Source organism: Notolepis coatsorum (assembly GCF_963971535.1).
Source record: "Notolepis coatsorum genome assembly, chromosome: 20".
NCBI classification, from domain to species: domain Eukaryota; kingdom Metazoa; phylum Chordata; class Actinopteri; order Aulopiformes; family Paralepididae; genus Notolepis; species Notolepis coatsorum.
In genome coordinates this window covers 3,360,520-3,376,923 of record NC_140184.1, presented here as the reverse complement: position 1 = coordinate 3,376,923, position 16,404 = coordinate 3,360,520, and the positions used below count along the sequence as shown (strand labels likewise).

Here is a 16,404-nt window from a genome sequence, read left to right as displayed (position 1 = left end):
TTTCCACATTAGGATCTAACACCCCAACAGGCCACCTTGTTTATGGTTTGATTCAGTTTTAAATAGACAATAATAAAAGGAGCAAGATAAAATAGACAGAGTAAAATAGTGCAATAGTGCAGTGCAATAAAATTGTAGAATAGAATAGATAAAAAAAAAAAAAAAAATGTACAGTGCAATAAAATAGTTCTGGATTACTGTTCAACAGTTCAATGTCGTACCTGACAGTTTTGAACCTGTAATAAAAAGCAATAGACAGAGTAAAATAATACAGTGCAATAATAGAATAGTAGAATAGAATAGATAGTAAAATTATGCAATAGAATAGACAGAGTAAAATAGTGCTACAGTGTATTAGAAGGCTATGGTGAAGAGGTATGTTTTTAGCTTATTTTTGAAAATATTAAGAGATATAGCTTCCCTAATGTCCATAGGTAGTGTGTTCCATAACTTTGGTGCATAGTTTGCAAAGGCTGCATCCCCGATTTTCCTTAGACTGTGGCTTGGAACCTTCAATAGACCAGTAGTATAGATGATCGCAATGTTCTAGGAGGCACATAGTTGACTAGAGAATTTGCAATGTAGCTTGGTCCTGTTCCATTTAGTGCTTTGTATATAAGGAGGAGGACCTTGAAATCAATTCTAAATGTTACCGGAAGCCAGTGTAGGTTAGCTAATACAGGACTGATGTGGTCTCTCCGCTTGTTTCTAGTTAGTAGCCTAGCTGCCGAGTTTTGAATTGAGTTGGAGTCGTTCTGTGGTTTTTTTTGGGAGGCCAGTGAGGAGTGCATTACAGTAGTCAAGTCGGCTTGAGATAAAGGCATGGATCAGTTTTTCAGCGTATTTTTTATTTATAAACGGCCGTACCTTAGCTATGTTTCTAAGGTGGGAAAATTATGTTTTTGTCACCTTGTTGATGTGTGATTTAAAGCTTAGGTCTGAGTCTATTATAACACCAAGTGTTGTGAAGGGCCAGATTAAACCGAATATATATATTTATTATATATATATATTTAATTGTATTTGTATATTCTCTAATATTCCTTGATATCCCTTGTATATTCCTTGTACAATATGCATTGAATATCCATTCTAGCCTACTGAACATCCCATAATAGTCTCCATTCTACTATTGGTCGAGACCTTGGTGCCAGGCTGCCATACCCCCCAGACCCAGTTCAAACGTACCGCTCAACATGTACGAACAAGTCCTAGTTCCGCGTAGGAATCTGGCTACCGCACCACTAACGGTACTATTTGTTCATAGTGCGTATATATACTGCGCTACTAAAGTAGGACTTCCTTTTTAGTCCAGTTTCTTACCCTCCAATAGAGTGACAGACGTAAAGCCTCCCCGCGACGCCACGTGTGGGAGTAAGGCCAAGTTCGGCCTACCATCGGTATTGAGACATTGTGTATATTAATATTTGAATAGTCATATTTGGCACTATATCGTCGAGTTGGACGTAGTCTATTAAGCTAATAATAGTCTATTCATATGTAGTGCTTCGTGCGGTGAGAATACTATCGTAGTCAGTACCCCATCGTTTCGGGCAGAGAACTGGCTGCTTATCCAGGGTGGCCGACCCCATGTGAGGCTGCACCCGAGGAGCCCCAGAGCCGACGAGCGAGTGGACCTGCATACCGGATTATTCTACCGACGACAGCCCGCCTTCCCAGGCACGGATTATGCTTTGTATACAGTGATTATTCTATGGATAAAGACCAACACTGCCGTGTGTTGGAAAACCCCCCCCCGGAGAGGACGACAGGTGAGGAGACGCTCTACACGACGAGGTCGCTTCACGTCTCTCCATCGTGGACCGAAGGAAGCCGGCCCACAGAGAGTCCAACTGCTTTCATCTGTGGATCGAGGATCGCTGAGGCACCGAGCCGCACAACCGTGGGTTCTCCCAGGATACCCTCGGCCAGACGGATACAGCCAGACTCTACCCCCCCCCCCCTTCTCCAGTTGTCTTACAAGCGACCGGAATTCCCCCCTAGTGTATCCAGTTCTATAATCATTAAAGTATCATTGCTGTTATTCCTTAACTATTCCAGGTCGTATATGTACCACCTGCGCCTTCAGAGATTGGACATTCTCTATTGATATACCGACGAATACTCTTGCCATAAAAGTGCATACTAATTCCCATTCATAAATGTGATTGATTTGATTAAGTGCTTGCTCTACACACCATCGCTGTGTAGAAATAAAGACCTATTTCTAATTCGTACATTTGTGTTGGATCCGTTTCATCTACGTGACAGTGTTCATCATAATATATTTATGCCGAGTACTGGGTGGCCGAATATTAAGTACAAAGGTAGTGGTAGTAAGTATCATATCTAGTAATACAGTCAGGGAATTGTACCCCTCAGTTACAATTGGTCCTTCGAGCCGGAGGGTAATTAGTGTAATATTAATATAGTGTTATTAATATTGAAATGGCCTATGATGAACACTCCACGAAACGATCCTCCTAACCAACACCCGCAGCGCGAACGACGGCTCCCTCAGTACTTAGAGGCTTACGCCGTCAGTCAACAACCTAGTCTTCTACTAACAGTAAACGCGGTAAAACTAGAAAGTAAAAGTATGTCTAACCCCAACGCCCAGACTACCCTGACCATAGAGGCCCCTACGGGTTCTAATGTAACTGACCAAGTTCACGGTGGGGACCAGTGGGAACCAGACATGACTTCACACCCCGCCAGTACTGAAGAAGTAGTCCCCGATGAGTCCCGGGAGGAATACAACGCTACCGAGAGAGAACTCGGCACGGAAGAAGACGGGGAGAGCACCGTGGAGATAGAGCTCCAAGGCTCCGCAAGGAGTACCCAGAGGGAAGGCTCCCCTATACAACCGCCTTCTCCCAGCGAGGCAGAGAGGACCCTACAGCAGGCCTTCCTCATCAGCCTGAACGCCGCTGCTGAACGCGACCGACTGCAGATCCAGCAGCGGAGCGAAGAAGAGCATATACGTCTAGAAATAAGACGCATTCAGAGGGAAGAGAATGTGGCCCGAGACCGAGCAGACAGCCAGCGAGCAGCTGCTGGTGCTCTACGGGACGCAGAGCGCGACAGACAGCAAGCGCAACTAATAGAACAGCTGATCAGACGGACAACACCTCCGCCAGAGGCTCCAGGAACTCGTCTAGACACACCTCCAGGGCGGCATCCCCTAGCCGAGTAAACAACCCTGAACTTGACCAACAGACGAGGTCTATACCCCCCACAGACCACCTCCCCCCACCGGTCCAAGCGAGACCTAGCAACCGGGAAGGAGCAGCATATCCTGTGGAGAGGCTAAACCAGAGACTACAAGCACTGGATGACCTAACTGAAGACGAAGAGGAAGAGGAGGAGAACCACGCCCGACGACAGCACAGTACTCTACCGGACCAGGAGGTCCGGTACAGCCCAGGCTATACTCCCGCGGAGCTGCGCTACAGACCCCCGACTCTATACCCGGGTGAGCACGACGCACGACCCGCACCGAGGAACAGCACCTGGACAAGCGGGCCATGGTACACTGCCGGTACCAGCCCATACCAAGGAGCGGGAGGAGACTCGCCTAGGAGGCCTCTCCCCCAACGCTCGCCGATGTATCCACAGTCAGCGTCATACATTGGCACGCCTATGGTACCCGACTTCACCCAAGAGAACCGGGCCCAGTATACAGAACTCCGCATGTGTCTGGAGACCATGTTGGTGGATGTATTGGATGAACGCCATAAATACGCCATCCTACTGAAGCACTTAAAGGTACCCCGCGCACATAATATAGCGCTCGCCTACGCGACTTCCACCACCCCATACACAGCAGCGCTGGTAGCATTGGACCAGAGGTATGGGCGCATATGGGATTACATGATCCAGGAGATCCGACACATCGACCGCTTACCCCCAGCAATAGACAATCGAGCACTGGACGACCTGTCCATCAGAGTGCAGTCCCTGGTAGGGATGTTGGGAGCGCAGAGAGAGAAGGGGAGGCATGAACTTTACGCCAACTCAAATGTGGAAAGGATCTTGGAGAAGCTGCCGCCCGCTCGACAGGAGCGTTTTAGGCGGCAGAGAGACCACCGAGACCCGAATGGCCCCGAACCGAACCTCCTCGATCTAGCAGACTTCCTGGCGAGAGAAGTCAGCAGCCTACGGCTAGATACATTCGGACGGAGCACCCCTGGCTCCAGAGAAGGAACCAGACGACTAAATGATGGAAGAAGATCGGTGACTGTGATGCACCAATCGGAGTCAGTACCGAGCAGCAGGAGCCACAGTACCCCCTCCAGAACGGAGAAGTGGAAGATAGTGTGCCCCTACTGTGAGAAAGAACACTGGCTAGCGCAATGTGACTCCTTCCCCAAGCTGAACGCGGAGGAAGCAAGTCAATGGATAAAGTCCAACAAGCGCTGTTTTCGCTGTGCGCGCTCACACATGGCAGCCGAATGCCGCTTAAAGAAAAGGTGCACCAAGTGCGATGGAGCCCATCTGGACATACTTCACGACAGTAACAGACGGCGCCCTTCACCCGCACCATCCAGCAGCAAAGCGAGCGTCATGTACATCGATCCCGCCAGCAGCAGTGGAGCCCGAGTACTCCTAAAAGTAGTGCGTGTGACACTAAGCTACCAGAATAAAGTCCTGGACACTTACGCCGTCCTCGATGACGGGTCAGAGAAGACCCTTCTGCTCGCCTCCGCTGCGGCCCAGCTAGGGCTGCGGGGAAGCGAAACCCAAATGACAATTCGGACAATAAGACGAGATTTGAAGAAGATAAAGGGCGAGAATGTCTCATTCTCTATTGCAGCAAGCGGCCAGCCTGAGCGACGGTACCAGATTACAGACGCTTTCACCAGCCAAGAAATAGGACTGTCGCGGTACACATACCCCGTCGCCAAGCTGATGGAGAAATATGCACATCTGCGCAAGTTACCGATCCCGCTCATAGACAATGCTATGCCGACCCTGTTGATAGGCTCCGACCATGCAGACCTCATTGTCCCGATAGACCGGGTTCATACCGGACCCCGAGGCTGTCCTGCAGCAGTCGAGACCCGTTTGGGATGGACTCTCCAAGGCCCGCTCGCCAAATCTCTCAACCGAAGTACAGCCACTAGATGTCTCCACTCCCGAGTCACAGAGGGAGAAACCGCACTCCTGCAACACGTAGAGCGGTTATGGACCTTGGAACAAATGCCCTTTAAGAACGGAAAGAAAGACATTCGCTCTAAAGATGACATTTACGCCATTCACCTCCTCGAGACAGGGACCAAGAGAGTCCCGGTCAACGGCGTGTTGAGATACGCCACGCCACTCCTGCGGCGAGAAGGAATGCCTACTTTCCACGCCAAGACAGACGCCACAGAACGGTACCTGCTGAACACGGAGCGGCGCTTAGCCAAGAACCCCGCCCAAGAGAGTGTATACCGCGCTGAGATTGAGAAGCTCATCACAGCGGGACACGTCACAAAGATGGACATTAAAGAGGCTGACCAGACCACTGAATCATGGTACGTGCCTCACCACAAGGTCCATCACAACGGTAAAGACCGCATAGTATTTAACTGCAGCTACCAGATCGGATCCCAAAATCTGAATAAAGAGTTACTGCCCGGTCCCACACTCGGCCCCTCCCTACTCGGCGTTCTACTCCGCTTCCGCCAGGAAAAGGTGGCCATCAGCGGGGACATTAAAGGAATGTTCCTGCAGGTGAGATTAGTAGAGGAGGACAAGCCCCTGTTACGGTTCCTATGGAGAGAGAAGCCAGGAGATGAGCACCCAGCCATCTACCAATGGGAAGTCTTCCCCTTCGGAACGACGTGCAGCCCCTGCTGTGCTACATTTGCACTACAGAAACATGTAGCAGAGGACCCAGCAGCGGACGAAGAGGTCCGACACAGCGTAAAGAACAGCTTCTACGTAGACAACTGTCTACAAAGCCTTTCAACCCAGGAAGAAGCCGAGGCTCTCCTGATTAAACTCCGCGCCTCATTGATCAAAGGCGGCTTTGATCTCAGGCAGTGGGCCAGCAGCGATCCGCAAGTACTGCGCAGCCTCTCCTCCGAGGACAAGGCAGCCAGCAGCGAGACCTGGATGGCTACAATCCCGGGAGAAGCCCAGGAGATGACCCTGGGATTGGTGTGGCGATTCAAAACAGATTCGCTTCACTACAGACACAAGCCCCTGACTACGGAGCAGGGAAGGCCGGCGGCGGCGCCGACCACCAGACGGAGTGTGTACACAACACTCGCCCGACAATATGACCCGCTAGGATGTATTCTACCGTACACCACCAGGGCAAAAATGATTGTACGAGCATTGTGGGACAAGGACCAGGGCTGGGACGACCCCATTCCCGCACACTTGCATCCACCTGGAGAGAGTGGGAGATGGAGCTCCACTCACTCCCAGGCGCTAATATGCGCCGAAGCTACTTCCCACCCACGGTGAGGCCAGAGACATGTAAAATGGACTTACACGTCTTCAGTGACGCCTCAGAGGTCGCATACGGATCAGTAGCCTACTTGCGGGCCCAAGAAGAGGGGGGAGAGATCTACACAGCATTTGTCCTCGCCCGCTCGAGAATAGCCCCACGCAAGCAACAATCTATCCCACGTCTAGAGCTCTGCGCAGCCCTAGCCGGAGCGCACCTAGCCACGCTCATCCAACGTGAGCTCACCATACCGGTGTCTAGAACAATCCTGTGGTCAGATTCCACAACAGTACTCGCCTGGATCAAATCGGACTCATGCAAGTACAAAGTCTTCGTGGGAGTCAGAGTCACCGAGATTCAAGACTTAACCGAAGAGTTAACCGGAGAAACAGAGTGGCGCTACGTTGATACAAAACAGAACCCAGCTGACGTCATCACCCGGGGAATGCCCCTAGATGACCTCACCCGTCGCAATGTCTACAGTGACGACCCAGCATTCCTAAAGCTCCCGGAAGGAGAGTGGCCCACGCCTATCCCGAGGGAAGCCAGTCAGGAGGAGGCTGAGAATAAGAAGCCTGTGTTCTGTGGATTGAGCACTGTTATCTCCGCAGACCCCAACATAGATGATTGCACTACCATAGAGAGTGCACAACAAAGGACATTCCTGCGGCACCACCCGGAGTGTAAGTCCCCCGCTGAAATGTCAGCAGCTAACTACGAGGAAGCAGAATTGCTTCTACTGCAGCGAGCCCAGAGAGACTCGTTCCCCGATGAATTGGCCTGTCTACAGGGAGGAAAGCCCGTCCCATCCGACAGCAGATTAATTCATCTGGCCCCCGAGAGCGACGCTCATACCCTCATCAGAGTGGGTGGTCGCCTACGCAGAGCCCCCAATCTACCGGATGACATTAAATACCCGATCGTATTGAACAGCCGACACAAGGTCACAGAGCTGATTATAAAGAAATACGATGAGGATGTACATCACGCAGGAGCAGAAAGAGTCTTCGCGGAGATCAGACGTCGTTACTGGATCCTACAAGGAAGAGAGGCGGTACGACGCTTCCAGCGAACATGTCTAGACTGCCGCAAGTGGCGCGCGCAGCCCAGCATACCAAGGATGGCTGACCTTCCTCCATGTCGCCTCCGAATCGGTGACAAGCCATTCCACTCAACGGGTATGGACTGCTTTGGCCCGCTGCACATAAAGAAAGGAAGAGGAACCGAGAAGCGGTGGGGTATTGTATTCAAATGCATGACCACCAGAGCGATACACATCGAGCTTCTCCCGACCATGAGCACAGACTCATTCCTTATGGCCTTCCGTAGATTCACATCACGGAAAGGAAGACCGTCTACACCAGGGGTAGGCAACCCTAGGCACGCGTGCCTGCATAGGCACGCGGGGGCATTTGCATAGGCACAGGGGGCAGCACTAAAAAAAATAAAAAAAAATAAAAAAAATAAAATAATTTTTTTTTTTTTTTTTGCTTTGAAATATTATAGTGAACTATTTCGCACTGTTGTCGCATTTATCTTGTTGAAATCCTCCCACAGGTTCTTTTTACTTCCACATATTTAATTGAGACCCTTTATTTGTTTATTATTTCAATTTAGCTGGAAATACATTGCTACATCATTCAGTAACATTTGCAGAGCCTTATAACAAAAACATTATTACGGTCACCATTGTGACCAGTGGGATTAATCAACAAATTGTATTATTTATTTTTCTATTTCATTGAACATTGCACATGTTAAAAGCCATTTTTTTACTCAAAATTTGAGTATTACCAAGTCAACTTGTGTTCTTAAAACAATGACAATAAACATAGTTTTATTAGGTTGAAATAATGTGGTTGTGTACTTATTTTTCTGTTAACTTATTATGGATTGAAAACTGAAAACCTTAATGCACAGTAACTGAACTCAATATTTGTAAGTTCTGGTAACTAATAATTTTTTTTTACAGTGTAGTCTTGCGATCAATCAAAACTTATTTACACGATATACCTCACATTCACCCTCCATTCACATCCTGGTGTTCTCCTGGTGTTCTCCATTAGGCCTGTAGGTGGAGCTATGACAGCACACGTACAGTACACACACCGATGGTGTGTGATGTGTCCAAAAATGAATGGGCAAATGTGAGTGAAATGGTCGCACTGTATGCAGCTGTTTGTCTGCATTGCATTCCCCCCCCCCCCCCCAACTCAGATTTAGGGTTGATACAACCACCATAATAATATTGTTAATAATAACAATAACAATAATGATGTAATAATGTAAAAATTATCATTAAAAAGACCTGATTATGAGAAAAGAAATTACGATGCATGGAATATTGTTGAGGCACACTAGTTACAACTATATTTCAAACAGGCACTCCATGTCAAAAAGGTTGCTGACCCCTGGTCTACACTATTGTCCGATCATGGGACAAACTTCAAAGGCGGCGAAAGAGAGCTGAGAGAGAGCTTCCAAGCTATGGGCCCAGAACTTAAGACCCACCTCGCTCCAGCACAGATTGACTTCCAATTCAACCCCCCAAACGCACCCCACTTCGGTGGTACTTGGGAACGGGAAGTGCGTTCCATAAAGCCAGCCCTGTACGCAGTACTTGGGGCCCAGACTGTGGCGGAAGAAGTCCTAATGACAGTCCTCACGGAGATTGAGGGAGTATTGAACTCTAAGCCCCTCGGCTACGTCTCCAGCGATGTGGCGGATATCGACCTAGTTACCCCCAACACACTCCTGATGGGGCGGCTAGATCCCGCGTTACCCCAGACAATGTACCGGCCTGAAGAAGCGAACGGCCGACGAATGTGGAGGTACAGCCAAGTATTAGCCGACAAGTTTTGGAGCAGTTTCCTACTACACTACCTACCGTCTCTACAGACCCGCCAGAAGTGGGTAAAGGAGAGAGACAATTTGACAGAAGGAACGGTCGTCATGATTATTGATCAATCACTGCCCAGAGCTATGTGGCCGGCCGGCCGCGTAAGCAAAGTGATCACCGGTGCCGACGGCAAGGTCCGAGCAGCTGAAGTGCTTGTCCAGGGTCGCACTTACACCCGTCCCGTGGCGAGGCTCATAGAACTGCCCCGACTCCCAGACACAATCGATGATGACCATGACCCCATAACCCTATGACTTTGTGAAGTTGACTGACCCCTACAGCAAACCCTTATGTGTAAATAGACAACGCGATTAATCTGTCTCTGCTTAACTGATTAGGTCTGGGACCAATCAGGGGGTGGCTGTTGTGAAGGGCCAGATTAAACCGAATATATATATTTATTATATATATATATTTAATTGTATTTGTATATTCTCTAATATTCCTTGATATCCCTTGTATATTCCTTGTACAATATGCATTGAATATCCATTCTAGCCTACTGAACATCCCATAATAGTCTCCATTCTACTATTGGTCGAGACCTTGGTGCCAGGCTGCCATACCCCCCAGACCCAGTTCAAACGTACCGCTCAACATGTACGAACAAGTCCTAGTTCCGCGTAGGAATCTGGCTACCGCACCACTAACGGTACTATTTGTTCATAGTGCGTATATATACTGCGCTACTAAAGTAGGACTTCCTTTTTAGTCCAGTTTCTTACCCTCCAATAGAGTGACAGACGTAAAGCCTCCCCGCGACGCCACGTGTGGGAGTAAGGCCAAGTTCGGCCTACCATCGGTATTGAGACATCGTGTATATTAATATTTGAATAGTCATATTTGGCACTATATCGTCGAGTTGGACGTAGTCTATTAAGCTAATAATAGTCTATTCATATGTAGTGCTTCGTGCGGTGAGAATACTATCGTAGTCAGTACCCCATCGTTTCGGGCAGAGAACTGGCTGCTTATCCAGGGTGGCCGACCCCATGTGAGGCTGCACCCGAGGAGCCCCAGAGCCGACGAGCGAGTGGACCTGCATACCGGATTATTCTACCGACGACAGCCCGCCTTCCCAGGCACGGATTATGCTTTGTATACAGTGATTATTCTATGGATAAAGACCAACACTGCCGTGTGTTGGAAAACCCCCCCCCGGAGAGGACGACAGGTGAGGAGACGCTCTACACGACGAGGTCGCTTCACGTCTCTCCATTGTGGACCGAAGGAAGCCGGCCCACAGAGAGTCCAACTGCTTTCATCTGTGGATCGAGGATCGCTGAGGCACCGAGCCGCACAACCGTGGGTTCTCCCAGGATACCCTCGGCCAGACGGATACAGCCAGACTCTACCCCCCCCCCCCCTTCTCCAGTTGTCTTACAAGCGACCGGAATTCCCCCCTAGTGTATCCAGTTCTATAATCATTAAAGTATCATTGCTGTTATTCCTTAACTATTCCAGGTCGTATATGTACCACCTGCGCCTTCAGAGATTGGACATTCTCTATTGATATACCGACGAATACTCTTGCCATAAAAGTGCATACTAATTCCCATTCATAAATGTGATTGATTTGATTAAGTGCTTGCTCTACACACCATCGCTGTGTAGAAATAAAGACCTATTTCTAATTCGTACATTTGTGTTGGATCCGTTTCATCTACGTGACAGTGTTCATCATAATATATTTATGCCGAGTACTGGGTGGCCGAATATTAAGTACAAAGGTAGTGGTAGTAAGTATCATATCTAGTAATACAGTCAGGGAATTGTACCCCTCAGTTACACCAAGACTTGTAACTTCGGGTTTGATCCAAGGAGTAAGTTGCCCCATATTGCTCTGTAACATTTCTCTTTTTGTTATAGGATTTCAGTTTTGCCCTCATTTAATTTTAGGAAGTTGTTCGTCATCCATTTGTTTATTGCTAAGAGACAGGCGGAAATGGAGTTTATAGCTGTGTGATAATTTGGTTCAGCGGAGATGTACAATTGTGTGTCATCTTCATAACTATGGAAACATACATTGTGCTTTTTAATGATGTCTCCGAGTGGCAGCATGTACAGTGAGAATAATAATGGACCAAGGCAGCTCCCCTGTGGAACTCCGAAGTAGGTGTCATGTTTCTCAGAAGAATGATCTCCAAGCCTGACGTAATATTTTCTCCCTTTGATATATGTTCTGAATCAGTTTAATACATAGTCAGAAAGACCAGCTAACTTTTCTAGACGATTTATTAGGATATCATGGTTGATCGTGTCAAATGCTGCGCTTAGATCTAATAGGACGAGAATTGAGACTTTGTTTGCATCAGAGTTTATTCTGAGGTCACTAATTATTTTTGTAAGAGCAGTTTCAGTGCTATGGTGCGTTCTGAAGCCTGATTGAAATTCCTCCATGATGTTGTTTTCTTTGAGAAAGGAGTTTATTTGTATTGAGAAAATTTTTTCAAGTATCTTGCTGATGAATGGGAAGTTGGATATTGGCATAATAGTTGGTTAGTACATTAGTGTCTAGTTTGGGTTTATTAAGGGTCTTACGACAGCTGTTTTGAATGTGTCTGGGAAAATACCTGTCAGAAGCGATGTACTGTATTTATAATATTTAGGACATGACTTGCAATACTCTCAAATATTCGCTTAAAAAATGCTGTGGGTATAGGGGTCAATACAGGAAGTGGAGGAGTTACATTCCAGGACAGTTTTGTAAAGCTCAGTTGATGTAATGCAAGCACATTTAGCTATGGTTACTTTTTCGCAGGCTTTGCTGATGGTGTCCATGTTTGTATCAGGACTAATGCTGGCTCTAATTGAAGTTATTTTGTTATTATTATATATTATAATGCTAGTTCTTCACATTTTGATGCAGATGACTGTGGAGGGGTGGGGGCAGTGTTGAGTAGCTGGTCGATGGCTGAGAATAATATTCTAGAGTTTCCAACATTCTCTGTGATAATCTTAGAAAAATAGTCCTTTCTTGCCACTCGTATTTCTTTGTCATGGCTTCCTTATATATATCGCAGTGGACCGTGAGCTTGGTTTTCCTCCATTTTCGTTCAGCAGCTCTACAGATTATCTTTGTCTGACCAACACTGCCATTTAACCATGGGGAGATTTTGTCACTTGACTTTTTTTTTGCCTTTAATGGAGCGACAGCATCCAGTGTATATGATAGGGTGTTGTTGAGATTTTCAACCATGCAGTTTAAAGAACAGTCCAGGCTGGATGGTTCAGTTTGTCTCATGATGTTTGAGAACTTCTCTTCTGCGATGTCATCTAGTACTCTTCGCTTTACAACGGTTACCTTTTTTGTCTGTTAAGTTTAGGTTAGCATTGAAGAATACACAGTGATGGTCAGATATAGGTAATTCGATTACTGATACTTTATCAATAACAAGCCTTGTTGTCATCACTAAGTCTAGGGTGTTACCATGTTGGTGAGTGGGTTCATTTACATGTTGTATTAGCTCAAAGCTGTCCAGTAGGTTGGTAAGCTCAATAGCCTTGGGGTCATTCTTCTTATTTTATATATATATTCAGATCTCCATGTATGATTAATCTTTCACATCTAAGGATACCGACTGAGATTAGCTCTGAGAATTCCCGCAGAAATATTGATGAGTATTTTGGTGGCCGGCCCGGTACAATGTGATGATGAGCAAAGACAGTTCAGCTTTGAGCTCAATAGCAAGATATTCAAATGATGTAAATTCACCCATGTCAATGTCATTACATACAAACGATGTAGATAAAATAGCAGCAAGCCCTCCCCCTTTCCTATTTTGTCTGACCGATTGATAATACTTATAGTCGCACCACTTATTTACTTTACTTATACTCGCACCAGTAATGTCATTTAGCCAGGTCTCGACTAGGAACATGCATTGCAAATTCTTTTCAGTTATCAGATCATTGATTATAGAGAGAGGAGAAGGGGAATCAACATGTACAACAGTCAGCCGGGGACTGTTGCAGCTTCTGCTTAAACACATGGAATGATGGAAGAAGTGCATGTATATATATATATATGAATTAATTACTTAGAGGTCAATTACTTAAAGAGGTACAGTTAACATCTGTTAAGTATTTTTACAATGTGGTGAACCGATGAAAGTAAACAGTGTATTATTAAGACTGACTATTTTTTTTTATCTCACTCCTCCCTCTCTCACTCCCCCCCCCACACCCTTGTTATCTCTCCCTCTTCTTCCCTATCTCCTCTTCCAATCCCCTTCTCTCTCTCTCTGTCTCTCCCCCCTCTCTCTCTATATCCTTCTCTTCTCTCTCTCTCTCTGTCTGCCCCCCTCTCTCTATATATCTCTTTCTCCATCTCTCCCCTTGCTCTCTATCTATCTCCTCTCTCTCTCTCTCTCTCTCTCTCTCTCTCTCTCTCTCTCTCTCTCTCTCTCTCTCTCTCTCTCTCTCTCTCTCTCTCTCTCTCTCTCTCTCCCCCCTCTCTCTCCCCCCTCTCTCTCTCTCTCCTCTCCCTCTCTCTCTCCCCTCTCTCTCTCTCTCTCTCTCCCCCTCTCTCTCCCCCCCCCCCCTCTCTCTCCCCTGCAGTGGGTGGCCTTCACCTCCCTCTTCTTCATCGTGGTGTCCATCACCACGTTCTGCCTGGAGACCCACGAGTACTTCAACCCCCTCCTGAACTTCACGCACACCGACCCGGTGGACAACACCACGCACACCTACCAGGAGGCGGAGACCGTGGTGTACCTCACCTACATCGAGGGCGTCTGCGTCCTCTGGTTCACCTTTGAGTTCATGGTGCGCGTGGTCTTCTGCCCCAACAAGCTGGAGTTCCTGAGGAACACGCTGAACATCATCGACTTCATCGCCATCCTGCCCTTCTACCTGGAGATGGGCCTGAGCTCGCTGGAGTCCAAGTCGGCCAAGGACGTGCTGGGCTTCCTGCGCGTGATCCGCTTCGTGCGCATCCTGCGCATCTTCAAGCTGACGCGCCACTTCGTGGGCCTGCGGGTGCTGGGCCACACGCTGCGCGCCAGCACCAACGAGTTCCTGCTGCTCATCATCTTCCTCGCCCTCGGCGTGCTCATCTTCGCCACCATGATCTACTACGCCGAGCGGGTCAACGCCCACCCGGACGACCCGCGCGCCGACGAGCACACGCACTTCAAGAACATCCCCATTGGGTTCTGGTGGGCCGTGGTCACCATGACCACGCTGGGCTACGGGGACATGTACCCCCAGACGTGGTCGGGCATGCTGGTGGGCGCCCTGTGCGCGCTGTCGGGCGTGCTGACCATCGCCATGCCCGTGCCCGTGATCGTCAACAACTTCGGGATGTACTACTCGCTGGCCATGGCCAAGCAGAAGCTGCCCAAGAAGAGGAACAAGCACACGCCGCGGGCGCCGCACCTGGGCTCGCCCGACTACTGCCGCTCGGGCGTCAACTCGCCGCGGTGCAGCATGCGCAGCGACCAGTGTGGCCAGCAGGTGGCGACGCACAGCGACACCTGCCCCCTGGCGGCGCAGGAGGAGCTGCCGGAAGTCAGCCAACCAGGTACGACCAGGTGCTTTTATGTAAAAGGCTGATGAGACCATATGCCATTTTGGATGATATGCCATTATTATTATTCTAAATAAAATAAATATTATATATAAAAAATATATATAAAAAAAAAATTTATAAAAAATATTATTATCACACACACACACACACACAAACTAACGTTAAATAATATATATATATATATTTTGAAGAACAAAATGATTTTTTTTTTACACATGCACTTATCGATTGCATGCAGTTATCGATAATTATCAATAACTCGATAAATAGTCTCAGACTTACATTTATATAACAGATTTGATCCAAAGAGCTTTACAATTTTGTTTGTCACATTTTACCCGTTCACTCACACATTCACACATGACAGCCATTTGAAGAATTGATAACATCGGGACAAAATGATGGATGAATATAGATTATTTTATTATTATTATGAATAAAATAAAATAAATATATATAAAACAAAATAAAAAAATATATATATTATTATCACACACACAAACTAACGTTAAATAATATATTTTTTATTTTTTAAGAAAAAAGTATTTGAAACTTTTTATTTTATTTTTTACACATGCAAACACGTGTAAAGAGAGTTATCGATAATTATCAATAACTCTATAAGTGGTCTCAGCCTTACATTTATATAACAGTTTTTTTTATCCAAAGAGCTTTACAATTTTGTTTGTCACATTTGACCCGTTCACTCACACACCGACGGCAGAGGCGACCATCAGGGGCGGGGCTAGGGGGTGGCTACTTGGGCTCAAGCCCCGAATGTTTTCTGAAAAGCCCCGAATCTACAAAAAGTTGAATACATTTTTTTTTTCTTTTTTTACAATTAATCATTGTTACATGAAAATATGTTTGCACCAGATTTAGCAGAAGCTAATTTCCATCTGTAGTCTATCCAGCTGCTAACTGTATTTGAGTGAGTTAAGTCTTGGTGTTATGGTAGACTCAGACCTAAGCTTTAAATCACAATCAACAAGTTGACAAAAACATTCTTCCACCTTAGAAACATAGCAAAAGTATGGCCATTTATAAATCAAAAGGACGCTGAAAACCAGATCCATGGCTTTATCTCAAGCCGACTCGACTACTGTAATGCACTCCTTACCGGCCTCCCGAAAAAATACGATGATAACTATTTTATTGCAATGCACTATTGCATTATTTTATTCTATTTTACTAACTATTTTATTGCACTGCACTATTTTACTTTGTATCAGTGATAATCAAACCGTAAACAAAGACGCCTATTAACACTTTCAGCACCAGATGGCGCTGTTTACTGTTACTGTTGAAAGGCCAGCATCTTTTAACATGGGGATACGTGGCTGTGTTTGCAGGCCTAAAGCTATATTATATATTATAGCTATGGATCTAATAATATAGTCGATTGTCATTGAGTTTCTTCCGGTCAAGATGCAAAAAACAGATAATTTTTCCATCCATACATTTCCGTTTTATACCGTCGTGAATATGAGTGTAGTTTCAGGGTGGTCTGGTGTCATTTCCAAAATGCTA

The 16,404-nt window shown here is 46.7% G+C and overlaps 1 protein-coding gene across 1 annotated transcript in view; it reads left to right on the top strand.

Moving 5' to 3' along the window:
- Positions 1–12,772: 12,772 nt before the first annotated feature.
- LOC311247277 (voltage-gated potassium channel KCNC1-like) overlaps positions 12,773–16,404 on the top strand; it is a gene marked incomplete at both ends in the record, with an annotated part of 35,790 nt that continues 32,158 nt past the window's right edge. Inside the window, 2 exons of the mRNA XM_084337637.1 lie at positions 12,773–12,778; positions 13,902–14,865. Of these exons, the coding sequence (XP_084193763.1) occupies positions 12,773–12,778; positions 13,902–14,865 (970 nt within the window). The remainder of the gene's footprint in view (positions 12,779–13,901; positions 14,866–16,404) is intronic.